The sequence below is a fragment of the Bombus pyrosoma genome, linkage group LG17 (assembly GCF_014825855.1).
Source record: "Bombus pyrosoma isolate SC7728 linkage group LG17, ASM1482585v1, whole genome shotgun sequence".
NCBI lineage: Eukaryota > Metazoa > Arthropoda > Insecta > Hymenoptera > Apidae > Bombus > Bombus pyrosoma.
In genome coordinates this window covers 2,190,202-2,206,808 of record NC_057786.1, presented here as the reverse complement: position 1 = coordinate 2,206,808, position 16,607 = coordinate 2,190,202, and the positions used below count along the sequence as shown (strand labels likewise).

At 42.1% G+C, this 16,607-nt stretch overlaps 1 protein-coding gene across 1 annotated transcript in view; it reads left to right on the top strand.

Moving 5' to 3' along the window:
- The first annotated feature begins 753 nt into the window (after positions 1-753).
- Positions 754-16,607, top strand: part of LOC122576957 (neurexin-1) — a 623,013-nt gene continuing 607,159 nt past the window's right edge. Inside the window, exon 1 of the mRNA XM_043747905.1 lies at positions 754-3,763. Coding sequence (XP_043603840.1) covers positions 3,149-3,763 — 615 coding nt within the window. The 5' untranslated portion in view covers positions 754-3,148. The remainder of the gene's footprint in view (positions 3,764-16,607) is intronic.

The following is a 16,607-nucleotide window of genomic DNA, read 5'->3' as shown; positions in this document are numbered from 1 at the left end:
CTAAATGCACGTACAGCGTCGCATTACCAAAACGTATCCTATGATTTTGTTTTGATTCACAGACACCCATAGGCCCTTAAAACGTATTTTACCATGATTTTAGAAGCCCGATTAAATCATGATAAAATACGTTTCAAGCATCTGGAAACGTTGTTACGACAGACACAACTGGAATCCCATTGTCAACGTTACAAACGTTCATCAAATATTTCGAATATGCAAACTGCCGATGCTAAATCAATAAATAAATTAATCGCACGAATGCTATGGCAAACAAAAGTAGCGGGCTGTACGGGGGAGGAAGCAATCATTGACCCGTCGTAACGTAGAAAAGCGGCTGAGTGGATCCGCAAAGCAACAAACGCTTGCCGATCATTGCTTGCACCCAGCAATTTTTCAACGGCAGCATCTCGTCGCCAGCGTTTTTCCGCGGCGCTCCAAGGCAGCCGTGAGCAATCTCGCTGCTATACACCACCACCACACTGATGAACCATCTACTTCGCGTATCAGCCTGAAGAGAGAGACTACACGACGGCGGATCCTCTCCACCGCATCTTCGAAAACGTAGTAGCGTCCTTTTCCAACCCGAAGCCTTACAGCTTTGACGATGCTCGTCGTCCTCGGTGCTGCGTTTGTTCGTTGCGCGTCTAAGCGGGCGCTTGCGCGTGGAAACGGCGCGAGGCGTCGGCGTCGTGCCGGGGGCGTCGCACCAACGTCGTCGGCCAACCGACCGACCGTCTCGACCGAGCGTTCTCCTCTCGCTAGGCCAGTATCAAGCCGGGAGCCGTCGAGAGGGTTGATCCACCTCCGCAATCGGCGCTCACGCTCTTACCACGTACATATCTGACCAGACGTATCATCAGGCCCACGCTCGACCAACGCTAGGCCAACGATAGTAGTCGTGCGCGCGGTTGTACAGAAAGCTGCCGCTCTCGTTCAGGTGCAGTGTGTGTGGCTGGCGGTAGAACTCGACAGGGTTGGATGAGAAAAATGGGGCGTACGCCGAGCCACGAGAGCCGGATCGATCGCGAAATAAACGTACGCTGGATGGACGACGACGTGGAGTAACCTGTCTGCAGAGTGGAAACAGCAGGCAACGTACGACGAGGCTACGCAAGGTTTTCGGCGCTGGCCAAAGTACTCGCGCCATAGTGCGGTAGATCGCGGCGGTGCTCGTTACATTGCTGCGAGATCCTTTGCGAGTCCGTGTGTTTTCTCCGTGCGGAGGACAGACAACGTTAAACAGCACACGGTTGTACGAGCAATGCATGCTGCGTGACGAGTGAGCGACACAGAGAGTTGTGCGCGTAATCGGAGCGTGTGCGAGGTTTTCCAATGGTCGTGACATGTTGGCTGTTGATGCTGCGTAGGGTGCGTGGTGAAAGTGGTCGTGTTAACGTGTGTTAGGAGGTCGAGGTCGTGCTACGTATCCAAGTAGCACGGTATTTCGAGGAATCTCGGGTGTCGTTGCTTCCAGGTCGAATGATTCCCTTTCGATCGTGCGATCTCTCGTGACCCTGAGCAAACTCGATTAATTGCCGCGACTCACTCGACATCGCCATAGCAGGGCGATCGTGGCAGAAGAAAGAGAGGCGACACCAGCAATCGACCAAGTGCAGGTTGAGGGCTACTTGAAGAGACTCTGTCGAGAGCACAGACGGAGAAAGTGTGTCAGCGACGTGGTACGAGGCGCCTCGAGGTGCCTTAGGTTAGGTCGCTGCTAGAGTCCCTTGATGCGAGGCGACGATAGAATAACAAACCCGCGAGCAAATGTCGCGTTAATTATCTTGGAATTAAAATTCTTTCCTCGGGCTGAAACGCTACTAGACGGGACGAACAAAAAGAAGGAAACGTTGACACGGTGACGGAAATAATTGAAGCTTCTCATCGGATTCGAGCAGCTCTCGGAGAAGTATCGAATTAGAAAAGAATCGTCCAATTGGTGCAACAACCGTTTAGCCTTGACGTTATCGCGTTTCTTTCGAGATAATTAGCGGATACAACGAACGATCTCAAAACAAAATCGTCCAAGCTGGCAATAACTTGCGGAGTTGTATATCCAGCGTGAACATGATCTCGGTGAGAAAACACCGACTGCACATCGATTCGCTAGATGAAAATCTCACTAACGAGCTTTCGCTCATCTGATTACTGGAAAGTGAATTCATTAAGCGCAATCTAGTGTCGATTTGCACACGTACGAGAGGCCGCAGAAGATTCGTCAGAATCAAATTGTGCATAACGTGATTGTGAAGTGATACTCTCATAAAGCAGCATCCGGTTCGTTGCATCGGATCCAAGTGTAGCTCGAACGTGTGTACGCGCGTTAACCGAAGAATCGGGTGGTAAGCGTGTTCGAAGCGTGTTTCGTGTGGTCGGCTATTCTCCATTCGTCCGATTTCACTCTGCGATCGGCAAGGTAAAAGATCGAATACATATCCAGTTGCACTGCCGTTTGCCAAGCACAGCGAATCGAACGTGCTGCGTTTCGTTTCTCTAGCAACTTGCCTGGCCAACTACCGCGACAATTTTCAAAGAGTTCCACTTGTTCTGTCACGAATTTGTCGGAACGTAGGATTTTCGTTTGATCGGCAATTTCCTTTCGCCATCTCTGCTGTTTGTTCCGGCTCATCGATAATCGCTCGTCGTCGACCGCGCGATCCCATAAAAGACGGACAAAGCGGACACGTCCTAGCGAAGGGTGCGAAACAAACGAGCGTCTAGGAGAAAGACTCGCCAAGCGATTCCGCACGGACGTGTGCACAGTCACTCTCTCTTTCCATATCCGCCACCCACGCACGCAGCCGAGGCCGTCCGCGCGTGCGTGCTCACGTGCGACTGCAGCCGGTACAACGTGGCTAGCGAACGAGTACACAAAGTAGCTACGCTGATCGAACGCTGCACGTCCACCGATCCAAGCTATCAGGCTCGCTGGATCAGCTCATAGCCGAGTGTCAAGCCGCCGCTGTTGATCATCCTCTGCGGGCATTTATCCGGTGTAATGTGACGAAGGGAAGAAGAGCAGACTAATCGACTGTCAAAGTTCCAGCCAAGTGTCCTTGACGTACGAGTGAAACAACACGTGCTGTTGAACAATCTGATGAACAGGATTTAGCAGTGCGATCCGCCACAGCTACGACCTGCAACTATGCATTCCTCGCTCGTGACCAGCAACACAGGCGCGCTGATGCCGTTCCTGGTGGTGTTGCTCGGCCAGGTAGCCACGTCCTTCGTGCTGGAGGGCTCGGCCACCAGTTACGCTCAGTTTAGAAAATGGAACGCCGGTCTGAACGGCACGCTAGAGTTCGAGTTCAAGACCGAGCAAGGCAACGGTCTGTTGCTGTACACCGACGACGGCGGCACTTACGATTTCTTCGAGGTGAAACTTGTGGAGAGCGCGCTCAGGCTGAGATACAATCTCGGCGGCGGTGCACAGATCGTCACCGTCGGCCACGACCTCGGCGACGGTCACTGGCACAAGGTGCAGATCACCAGGTGCAACGAAAACACCACGCTGACCGTGGACGGAGTTAGCGCGATCTCCACGTCCCGCGGCAAGGAGTTCGAGTTCGGCAAACTGGCTGGCAATTCTGACGTTTACGTGGGCGGCATGCCCAGCTGGTACAACAGCAAACTGACGTTGCTGGCGCTGCCCAGTGTGATTTTCGAGCCGAGGTTCAACGGGTTCATCAGGAATCTCGTGTACGCCGACGGGGAGAACATGGTGCCCAGGAGGCAGGAGATGAAGAGCCGGGACGCCAAGGTAAATAAATCTTTCTTCCTCTCAGGTCAGGTAACAATGAACTTGGCGATTGTTCGCGATGAATAGAGCGCGCATCGTATATTTACTTGTGCGTGGGATATATGAAAGACTCGATAGGGATGAATGAGTTGCGACTCTCGTAGCGTAGAAATAGAACGGGCACTGAGATTCACAAAGGGTGATCGTTGCACCACGCAATATCCAACGTTCAACTACCAACGATGTATAAATATTCGTTACGTAACGAGCTAAGGTAACGTGGCGTTATAAAAAATCCAGTGTTCTTCTATTTTATACGCCATTTTACCTGCTACCCCAGCTCTCTTTATACCGCTTCTTGTATAGTTACTTGCGTCCTATAACATCATCAATGGCGAAGCAGATGCAGACTTTTAATACATTGAGTTGGCAACTAAGTGATTGCGGATTTTGTCATTAGGTGATAATGGCAAAATCTGCAATCACTTAGTTGCCATGGCAGATTCTCACGGTTCACCTTTTGGCAACGATTTTCGCGATTTGGGAAATAACTTATTGTCGAGATCTCTGGCATCGAATCTAAAAGATTGTCGTGTGAAGCGAATATTAATAATTTCGTTAGGTTTGGCGAGATTAAAAAAGCAAAATGTACAATTTTGCCAATGACGCTAGGCGAGTAGGATCTGATTTAAGAAACATCGTGATCGCTACGAAACAGTCCACCTTTCGATCAATAAAATCTTCCAATTTCAACGACAAATTTTATACCACGCGTGTAATAATGGAAATAGCAGGTCGTGTTTTGCGCGTGTTTGCTTGGCAATGGCTCGACAGACCCATCCCTCAAATATTACGTCAAAAATAGTAGGAAACGGCCGATCAATAGGCAGAGAGGATAAAACGATGCAGTGACTCCTCTAATGGCCAGTTTATTTTTGGACTTCTCCAAGTATTTGTGATTTCTGTTAGGGAAAAGTTTTCGTCTCGAGGTCCTCGATCCAGAAAAATGTCTTCGGAGTGGATTATCCTGACTTGGCTGAAGCGAAATATTTAGCTTGTGCGAAGAAACAGCTTCCGTTTACTGTTATCTGTTAGGAGACATCTCGTCTGTCTTAACATTTTTCGCGTATGTACGAATTACCAATTCGACGAACAAAGTTGTCAAACCATTTGGCAAACTGAATACGACGATAGTTGCTATTTTATATCTTTTTGATACTACTACTACTATGTTAGGATTTCATCTGAAAATTAATAATTGTTACGTATATTATATGATATTAATCAGATTATCAACAAAGGAGCAATTTTACTCGTTAAATAATAAACTAATTTCATCTTTTTCGCTACTTTGTTCTCGGTTCACTCAAAAACCATATATTAGTATTTGATTTCTGCTTCCTCAGCAATCTTGTTTCACAATATGTAAATTATAGCTCTATTTGCCTGCTTCGGTATTTTCAAAAACTTTCTGCCCGGCAAAAGATTAATACGTCGATAAACGAGCAGCGGAACGAACAAGATGTTCAAAGCTCAATTTCCAGATAGCAGCATGCACAAGCTGCACAAGCTGAGATATATTCTTGAGAATATATTTACCTGGCAACTACAAATTTACAATAACTACACGGATAATCTAAGATTTTCACCCTCCCCTCTTCAACACACACACACACACACACAAGTGCTATATTTTGTCATTATAGCACAGCGTATTTTATATTCTACGATAAAACGTATTCTACGATTTGAAGTGGGTCTTCTATGGCGTTCTTCTTGGCAACTAGTTAGTATAGTTAGTATAATTGCCAACGCGACAGATTTTAGACGAAACACTTAGAAATAAAAAAAGATTGACGAGTGAAGAATTTCAAATTTCTCGAGAAGCTTCGAGATTACGTTTATGCGAACGTTATCGTCGTTCGAGACCAACGACGATAGCCGAGTTCCTCCTTTTTCTCGGTATTTCCCGGTAGCTTGATCGTGCGACGACGTTTGTAAAATATTTACGTGCGTACATACATAGTTAACGCAGTAACACGTAAATAATTTATAGTCCAATCCCATGATTTTCTTAGGGAACAGAAATCAGCGATATATTGCTGTGATTTTGTGACACAGATGTCTAAAGCTGATTTTTCAAACAAGTAACATGTACGCGATATTCGTACAGCGAACATGTTCATGGCATTCAAAATGATTCCTCTCGGAAAGCAGGTCAGTAATAAACAAATTTTTATGCTACGTACAGAGCGTCCGGTTATAAACAAAACATGCAAATTACTGGCAAACTATCTACTGTATGAAAAAGTGGTTTCGTAGGGGCTATGCTAATCTGGCGCAATTAGTCTCTTTTTTTTTTTTGTAGGTGGTTAGGTAGAGGTCATGTGAAGGTGACGCACGGTACGTAGCTTTAAATGCAACAATCGACCGCTGGAAAAAGATACTGAGCTATTTATGTGGAAAATGTATTAGTCTAGCAGATATTATAACTTTGACTGTTCAAATTTAACACGTGAGAGACAAAGACGATGTAAACCTGAGAATATCGCGCCCTTTCCTGTCTCTCGCTGTTGAGAATTGTGGGTCTTAATCGCCGAAATATATGTACAGGGACATTTACATTACACTTAGAATTGATATAAAAATAGTTTCAGATTTATTTAAGAAACGATTTCCAGGATCTTCGTGGATACGTTTGCACGCGTCTCAGCGCTCTCTTTGTCTCGCCATCTTCCATATCGCACTGCCAACGGACCAGTTACGTTCGTCTGTTTTTCGAGACGCCGCTCACACACATATTCACATACGTGTGTCACTACTACGCGGCCAATCCAGTCCAGCACACAAAATTATACGTATCTCAATACTCACACATCGAATTTGTCAGAATAGAGTTGAAACGTCAGCTAAATCAACAGCTTTTTCACACAAACGAAGGCTTCTCGTAGCAACACTGCAAGGGACCGAGTATCAAATCCTGTACAAGCGGGAAACAGCTGGTCTGATTTAAAATTATTTTCAGAATTTAATCCGATTATCAGAAGATCTTAAGTGTACGATGGTCCAAATGCATCGCAGAGTTTTCCATTGTTGCACCAGCATGGTGGAAATTCATCGGAAAAATGGTCGTATTTGTACGTGTCACGTGTATGTTGTAGAGAAGGCTACTATTCCCAAGATAACTTGTACGAAAGGCAAAAAATATATTTGTTCAAGATGTACGTCGACGATGATATATTTGTACAAAGAAACGTATGTCGCCTTCCTATGACCTATACCTGGTGATCTACAAAAAATTAACTGGGTCAGACTATGTCCCCTTTGAAAGCATTCAGTTCTTATGCGAATATATGCTTTTTCATAAAGTGAATAGCTTTTTAGTGAGCAATTTGCGTGTCTTCTTTGTCCTTAGACTACTCTGTATATATTTTACCGATTTCTTTTCCATGCAATCATCCGCCAGTCAGTTGTGCCACGATTTACCAACCTCCATACACCAACATTCTCTTTCTCTATGTATCTGTCACTGTGGAACACGTTAACCACCTTGCGTCCGGATATAACACAGCAGCATTTTACTTTGATATTCGGAATACTCGTGGCATCGTTTAAGCGCTATTTAACATAAGAATCTCCGCGATTTATTCCATCTAGATCGTCATAAATGAAAAACCAACTGCACGCCGTGGCGCTCTGTAGGGAAGTATTGGAAATTAAGTGATTGCGGGGTTTGTCATTAGGTGGTATTGACAAAATCCGCAGTCATTTAGTTGCCAACACAATAGATATTTCCAGTGTAAAATGGAATGTTTATAATTAGAAAAATTCACGACTCAGGAAAGAAGTCTGAAAGGACGCTTTTTCGCAGCAACCGTTTTCATGGTTTTCGTGTCTACAATCACTTAGTTGCCAACCCAATAGATATTTCCAGTGTAAAATAGAATGTTTATAATTAGAAAAATTCACGACTCGGGAAGGAAGTCTGAAAGGTCGCTTTCTCCCAGCAACTGTTTCCATAGTTTTCGTGTCTACAATCACTTAGTTGCCAACCCAATAAATATTTTCAATGTAAAATAGAATGTTTATAATTAGAAAAATTCACGACTCGGGAAGGAAGTCTGAAAGGTCGCTTTCTCCCAGCAACTGTTTCCATGGTTTTCGTGTCTACAATCACTTAGTTGCCAACCCAATAAATATTTTCAATGTAAAATAGAATGTTTATAATTAGAAAAATTCACGATTCGGGAAAGAAGTCTGAAAGGTCGCTTTCTCCCAGCAACTGTTTCCATGGTTTTCGTGTCTAAGATCGACTGGCAACTAAATGATTGGGGGGTTTGTCATTAGGTGGTATTGACAAAATCCGCATTCATTTAGTTGCCAACACAATAGATATTTCCAGTGTAAAATGGAATGTTTATAATTAGAAAAATTCACGACTCAGGAAAGAAGTCTGAAAGGACGCTTTTTCGCAGCAACCGTTTTCATGGTTTTCGTGTCTACAATCACTTAGTTGCCAACCCAATAAATATTTTCAATGTAAAATAGAATGTTTATAATTAGAAAAATTCACGACTCGGGAAGGAAGTCTGAAAGGACGCTTTCTCGCAGCAACCGTTTCCCTGGTTTTCGCGTCTAAGATCGACTGGCAACTAAGTGATTGCGGACTTTGTCATTAGGTGGTACTGACAAAATCCGCAATCACTTAGTTGCCAACCCAATAAGTACTAAACATAAATCCATCGGTCGCGTGTAATCGCCAGAAAGATTTCATAACTTTTATCTCCAAGATATCAAGAATTGGCTACGTCCACGTTAATCTGGGCCAGCCATCGCACAGACGTATTGTTACGCACGCTGCTGACACCGTTTCGGTGCTTTGTGACGCCAGGCTCGTTTAAAAGGGGAAAAAGGGAAAGGAGAAAAGAAGACGAAAAAATAAAATGGCTTTTTTCTTATTCTTTGCACACAGCTACAGCTAAAAATTCCTTTCCGCCCTTTCTCGTTTTCTGAAATGGACTCTTGTTTAATAACAGAGAGGAGAGCGACGCGGAGAACTACTTGTTAGGCTCTGTGGTCGTTACGTTAATCAAAAAGACGACGCTTATTTTTCTTGCAACTGTTTCGCAGGGAACCGGCCGCGTAAATCAGCGATAAACTGCTAAAAGTAATTTAACGTTTAGCTGGATTTTACGGACGCGCCTGTCTGAAACCGCACATGCTGCAACTACTTAGACGCGCCCGTGAAAGAACGCCGTATATTTCGAAGGATTTATTCGGATTTTAAAACGTTCGGTATTTTAAACGATCGCGTTCGCGGCCAGACTGCTTGAAATTTGAATAATTGCGTTCTGTTCGAAAATTGGATAACAATTAAAGCGAAAACTTCTTGTTTATGGTCGACAAGATGTCAATTACAAAATATCCCGTTGTTGGTCGCGCGGCGGATTAAGTTGCGACGCGATGATGCGAGACTCGTAACATTTTGAGAATCACATCGTTACGCGATGATTCGTGGCTTTCGAACGAACATACGTTCGCTAACATTTGGCTGAAAATTTACCTTAAGTTTCTATAATAAACCTTTTGCACGATGCTTTATTTGTAAAAATATTCTACACTGTCGAAAAGGGTAATTTTACCTCTGAATACGTGTTATTTTATTAACGTAACAGGTGTTCAAAATCATTTCATTAACGTGATTCTTAAAATGTAATACTCTTCTTATTTATGGAACTTTTCGAAACGCGTACGCAGTATATAAATATTGGGTTGGCAACTAAGTGATTGCGGATTTCGCCAATACCACCTAATGACGAAAGCCGCAATCACTTAGTTGCCAATACCTACAGTCGGTCACGAAACACGCTGTACAATTTTAATTCCCAAGCTCAATATTTTCGACAGATGTACAAGGATCAACAAAAATCTACTGCATCGTGATGCGTCGCATTATCTAAATGATGGTAGAAGAAATCTTATTAATTGTTGTTTATCGTTGTCTAAATATTAAAAGGAACACCGTGAAACTGCGAGTTTTATGTCGGAAGATCTTTCGAACGCAAGATACACATTCAGCAATTTCTTAGTTCAATCGTTCCATTAAATACTCTCGACGTTTGTACATGTTTGTACGCACGTTGAATCACAAGTCGCCAGTGTGCTCAGAATGAGCGAACAAAGTCGATATACACAAATATTGAAATACAAATAATTAGTAATATTTCACTAGGAGAAGGAAAAGTCAGCTCGTGAGAAATGTTAAAGAAACGTTTGGTAGAAGAATGGAAACGAATCAGTGTTGATTATTTAAAAAAAAAATTATTTTCCATATACCAAAACGTTCGTATCATGTCGTCAAACATATGGGAAACCCAACTAAACATTAAATGTTAAACTACAAATCATCGTTATTAGTTTCAGCTGTATGTGCACAATTTAATTGTTGCTTAGTTTCATGTCCATAATTAGTACCATATAATTAGAGTCTGAAACGTTTACGACATAAGAATTCTCTCTTTTTCAGTGTTTCCTTTCAGACTTAGATAAATAATAACCGGAAAGCTTATCTACATAATAGCGTTACGTAACCTAATCACCTCTGGCCCTGTACATTTACAATAGATAACACTATATAATAACGATAACAATATAAATATAAATAATAATTTTCCCTCTACTTATCTACACAGTTATCCACACAGCACAATATGACACGATGTAACCCACTGTTGTCCTGGCACGTTTCAAATGAAACTCGAAGATCTAAAGCTAAGAATTGTTAAAAGTGTACAGTGTTGCAAACGTTCTGTAGGTCAGTATCGTAGCCACAGCTGAGCCAGTATTCAGTCGTGTTAAGAGCATTACAAAACAAGCTGTCGACAGTCGAGGGTTAACAGGAGTCGTTGTTGTAGATGAAAATCTCGCTGCCTGGCGCTTCCACCTTACTTCATATTCCTTACGACAATATCAATTTAGCGTGGCAGTGTTCATCCCGTTGGAGGAAATTCGTGGCGAGTTCCATCGAGCCACAAACTGCTCGTCCGTGTACGAATGAAACACGAAGGATGAATGTAATCTCGGACGTTGGCAGGGGCGTGGCCGCGAAGGTATCCAAAGGACGAAACCGAGAGAAACACAATTTCTGGCACGTCGATAAATCCAAGACGGCCACGTGCATTGTAGGCAACGTTTGTTGCATTGAGCGCGTTCTGATGTAGCAAGGACGATAACGTCGGCCGAATTATACTATGGCGTGCGAGTTACGTTGACCAAGCAACGTCCCCGGCCCCCCTCCCCTCACGGATATTCTCGATTTGTCTCCTTATCTAATCGTTCGCAGATACGTCCGTTATGCTTGGCCGCTGGCAAACGAGCAGCGTCGTTAAAATTCGAATAGTTGAGCGTAATAACAGGCAAAGCGCGGATGCATTCTTGGCAGCCGGCCACCTGCAGAAATATGAACCGGCGCTGGCAGGAACAATGCCCCGTCGTCTCCTTCCGCCAAACTCCTTTTTCTGGATACTTTCCGCACGGTACGATAAACTTGCTGAAAACGCCATACATTGTCTTGTTTCTTCGACAAGCAAACATTTGTACATTTTGTACGATCGATTCACGTTCCAGTTAAGACTATTTCATGTTTCCTATGAAACGATAGTGATGCAGGATATACTTCGTATAAGTATCGTTTCTAACAATATTCGTAATAGTCGATGTACCTAAGCGATGTACGTAACTGTTGGGTGTCTCAGTTTCGAACGACAACACTTCACCGGGAAAGGGGAGAAAAAAAGCGTTAGAAAAAATGTTGAGAAGAATGTGAAAGGAGGAAAGAAATGAACGTAGGTTGTGCGAACGCTTTGTACAAAAAGTTAGGCGAGAAGCATAAAAACTGGTGGGTTCGAGTTGACACTTTATGTTTATATTTTGATATGTCTCCTGCCTTCGAACGTATGGTTGAAAGATCGAGTTTCTCCGAATTTCATGCTCGTTTCCCTCGCAAAAACATCGAACGCAACGTGAATCCTTCGTGCCGGTTTTTGTCTCCAATTTCTGGTTCGTGCGACGCGTTATCGCGTTTATCGCTCCACGCGGACGAAAGTGTACGACGCGGCGATCTTGCGGGTCAAACGATGTGTCGGCGATATCGATACATCTTTCATGACGTTCGTCTGTACGTGTATTTTTGTTTGAACTTTTTTATAAAGTGTTTGCATTTTTATAAACCGGCGTTTGCGTGTAACATTTTTTAAAAATTTCTTTTTGTAGAATAAACTTCATGGAATAAAGTTGGATCGTTTAAAATTGAGACAACCCGTATAACGTAGATGAAATTCTATGAATTAGTTGAATGATACTTGAGAATTTTACGTATCGATACATCTGCCACGATAACGTTCGTCTGTAGGTATATTTTTGTTATAATTATTTTTACAAAGCGTTTGCAGACCTTTGTTGGCGTATAACGTTTGACCATTTAAAATGAGGACACCTTGTATAACGTAGAAGGGTTTTTTCCTTTTTATTTATTTATTTATTTTTTTAATTTATTATCCATTTGGCAAAGTTCATGAAAATACTAATTTTTTGGGTTGGCAACTAAGGAATGCGGATTTTGTCATTAGCTGGTATGTCAATACCAATAATAAATTAAAAAAAATGAAAAATAAAAAGGAAAAAGCTCTTAAGCGTCATTGAAATTATTCGTGCAAGTTGGTTTGCGTTCTACGTTATACAAGGTGTCTTCGTTTTAAATGATCAAACGTTATACTCAAACAAACGCTTTGTATGTCAATACCAACTAATGACAAAATCCGCATTCCTTAGTTGCCAAACCAATAAAATGTATATAAAATACATAAAGACGTACGAAGATACGTAAAGATTCGTAATACATCGAGTATAGTCGCCGAGTATTTGCTACACGAGAGGAATATCTGTTCAGGAAGCAATTTATCACCCATTTGGTAAATTTTGGTAAATGAAAATACGAATTTTTTAGGTTGGCAACTAAGGAAATGAGGATTTTGTCAATAGCAACTAATCGTCGCTCGCGATGCGCCAGTCCCCGCGTTTTTTCCCACGGACGAGACTCGGATCAGATTGCAACAAAAAAACGCAGCTTGTCCGCTCACAGCATTTGTTGTTCCCACGTTTTATCGTCCATTGTGTTACATCCAACAAGTACTGTGCTTCCTCTCTGCGACTTTTTTTTGACAAGTTTCATGCTCTTACGTTTATTTCGAATCGATTTGTTTAGCGTGTCTTGACGATCTTCTTATGAATCAGAGAGGCGAGTTACGCCTCGTGTGAATTACGTAACTGCGGGCAAATTGCATCTAAGAAACGGTAGCTGGAAATTCGAACGCACAAAGAACCGGCACGGAGCTTGGGAAGAAGATGAAACGGCCGGTGTGTCTCTGCCAGCTACGTAGCTGCGCTTTCACTGTTTCTACGCGTACAAATAAATGAACTCTCGTCTTCTCCTGCTTCGAGCGGTTTGCCAACTCTTTCAATTCCATGCTGCTCCTCGATACGATGTACGGCGATGATTTCGCAAAGATAGAAGAATGTAACGGGTGTACATTTTGAATGGCAGAAATTGTACACGTGCATTGGAGAAATATAACCGCGAGTATCTATTGTACATTTTGCGCAATTCCTACGCTCCTGATTTTCCTCTAAGTGCATAAGGCACACAGTATAGTCGTTGAGGATGCCAGAGAATTGCAAGTGCGCGTGTACGTCGAGTGTTTGGCAATTCATAAGCTGCAAAGTCCTAATAGTACAGCTAAACGGTTGATCCTCTTGGAGGATCCTTTGGCAACTAAGTGATTGCGGATTTTGTCATTACCGCCTAATGTTGCCAGTCCAATATACCTGAATGTGATTCAAACTATGTCTGGTTTCAATCAGAAAAATCTCATAAATACGTTGGCGATAGTTCAGTCCATAAGCAGTCAGAATTAAGAAGACTTTCGTCGTTGTCCCATGGATAATTGAATTCGGATCTGGTTACGCTATTCAGCTATCGAACTTCGTGACGTGTCAAAGGGAACACAGGCACCGCTCGAGGGAAATTTCACCAGCAGCGAGAACGACGACTGGCTAATTACGAGGAACAGAAAGACGAGCGATTAGAAAGACACCGGTGTATTTATTGACTTGTAATTGGACATTTCCAGAGCACGCTGTTTGCCATTTAATTCCACGAAACAGGTTAATTCCATGGAATATGCGGTGTAAAAATATCTAAACATCTATAACAAGTTAATGATCGATAGTCCGGTCAAAATAGACATTTCGAATAACAAAAATTCCGACGGAGCTAAATTTTGGTAGATACCTTGGGTACACCAGTAGAAATAAAGTGCCGAAAGTGCCCATTGATCCCATGGGTGCTAAAAAAGTTATTCAAGGTCAAAGTCAACATTTTCGGATTTCTGGAAAACGGCAAGTTTTATCGAAAATATAGCCCAGACAAAAATTGTAGATCACAAAATTATCTACAAAAATGTTCCTCATACTTTTTTACCTAAGAATCACCATTCCTAAGATATCGCAATTCTAAAAGTTGAAGGAGTTGCATTCTACATGATCTATTATCTCTATGCTTTATTTCTACTGGTGTACCCAAGGTCTCTATGAAAATTTAGCTCTGTCGGAATTTTTGCTGTTTGATCACTATTTTTATATCTAATTTGACCGGACTACGACGTGGTTTTTTTCTCATTAAAAAGAGATCAAACGCTTTGGTCCGCTACGTATACACGTAAATATGTTTCGAATTATATCGCGTTTGGTGTCGTTTTAATCAGAAAAATCCCACAAATAGGCTAGTGAAAGTTTACTTTTCGAAGGACCAGAGGTAAAAAAGTTTCGTCGTTGTCTAACGGGTAATTAGTATTTTTCATGCAAATCGATGGAATTGGCGTCAGGTTACGCTGCCTGCGGTACGTCAAAAGCAACACTGGCTGATCTCTTCGTTAACCAGCAGTAGAACCGGCGACCGATCAATTACGAGGAATATAGCGGCGATCAATTACAGAGAAAATACCGTAGCTTTCGTCTGTGAACACGCATACGCGGAATATAATTTGAAAAGCAAAGTTCGAATAAATCTGCAATAAGTGACTCGTTAACCGAGATCATGATTTATTATGGTAACATGTCGCGTAACCATTTGTGTAGGTGCAATCAGTTTCGGCTTAGAAGCAACGTGCATATATCCACGTCGCGAATAAATTTCTCTAACAAACGTAGAATTATAAAGGAGATAAGTACGATAGGGAAGAAAAGAGCATAATACAAGGCTACAGCATGTAACCCTCTAATACACAGATTTTACTGGCTTTTCCCAAGTAATAAATCGCGGCAGCTGGTTTTTTACAATCTTCAGCTATCGCTTATCCGCCTTAATATCCGGCTTTTACAATACCCTAATAGCAGTACGTTGATTCTGAAAGTTGACCGTGTTCGATCTTCCATCGGAATATTTAATATCCTCCACGAATATTCATACTTTACGGCTGCAAGCAAAAGCAAGATTAACTCGTTCTTCTCGCCATGTTTCTTCCGGAGAATCCTAAGTTCTTCACCGAGTGCTTCACAGTTCTATTCGACAGCATCGCTCTTTACACTTTTTATATTTCTTTTGAAAACGACGTTTTTCCATAAAATTGAATTTTGTTTATTTATCTGTGTTTTAAGAGTATTCGTGAGAGTAAAGTGAGATTAACCGAGTTACACATTGGACTCGGAGCGAACGCGTTTTACTGGCTGACATGATCACGATCGTTCCACTTATTCCAATCGAGAAGCAAAACAATTCTCAACACTTTGACTGCCACGCCGCGGAGTCACACGTTTCGCTTTGGACGCCACGAGAGTATTTTTATTATTCAAAATAATAATAAATTGATGATGTAAGACAACATTCTTCCCCAATGGACCATTTGTTCCAGAAAATATTCATATGAAATTAATATTCTAATAAATATGTTTTAATATCTATTTTAAATAATTTATAAAAGTTGCAACAATATATGTTTTTAACATTTACTGGAACTTAATTTCTAATTCCACAATAGTTGGATATCTTTTGCTTGGAAAATTGGAAACTAATGTCACAATTTACCTACCACGCGTATTAACACTTTAACTGCCACACGTTTCGCTTTGGACGCTACGAGAGTATTTTTATCATTCAAAATAATAATAAATTGATGATGTAAGACAACATTCTTCCACAATGGACCGTTAATCTTATTGTTGGTCACGGGTGACCACCATGGCGCCTTGGTAACAGTTGATAGCGACATGTTGCAACAAGGCTTCGTTCATTTCAACAAACCATTCGCATTCGTCATTTCGTCGTAAGCAAAAAGTGCAGAATATATTGTTGAAACGTGTAGAAGATATTGGTAAACGGTATTACGATTATTTTTATGATTTCGACGAAACGTTCGGCTGAAATGGTAGAGGTCCGGGAAAAAATTATGTTCGTGGTAAAGCAATGGTAGCGGTAGATTACAAGAGAGGAAAATGTGCTGTAGATTTATCAGATCAAATGATGGCATATTCTACGCCACATAGAAGAACCCTCAAGTGGTATACAAAATTAGCTTTAGAGTTATCGTTAAATACGTCAATTTCAAACGCGACGATACTCTATAAACAAGCAACAGAAACAAAAATCAAGGTACCAGATTTTAGAATGGCACTCGCGATGCACCTTACACAGTGCCATTCGCCAGAACCGTCAAGTATACTTATTCGATAAAGACTGCCACACGAAATACAGAAGAAAGAAGGGCACGCGTAGCTGGCACGAAAATTTTGCAGAGAGTGTTATAAAAAAATG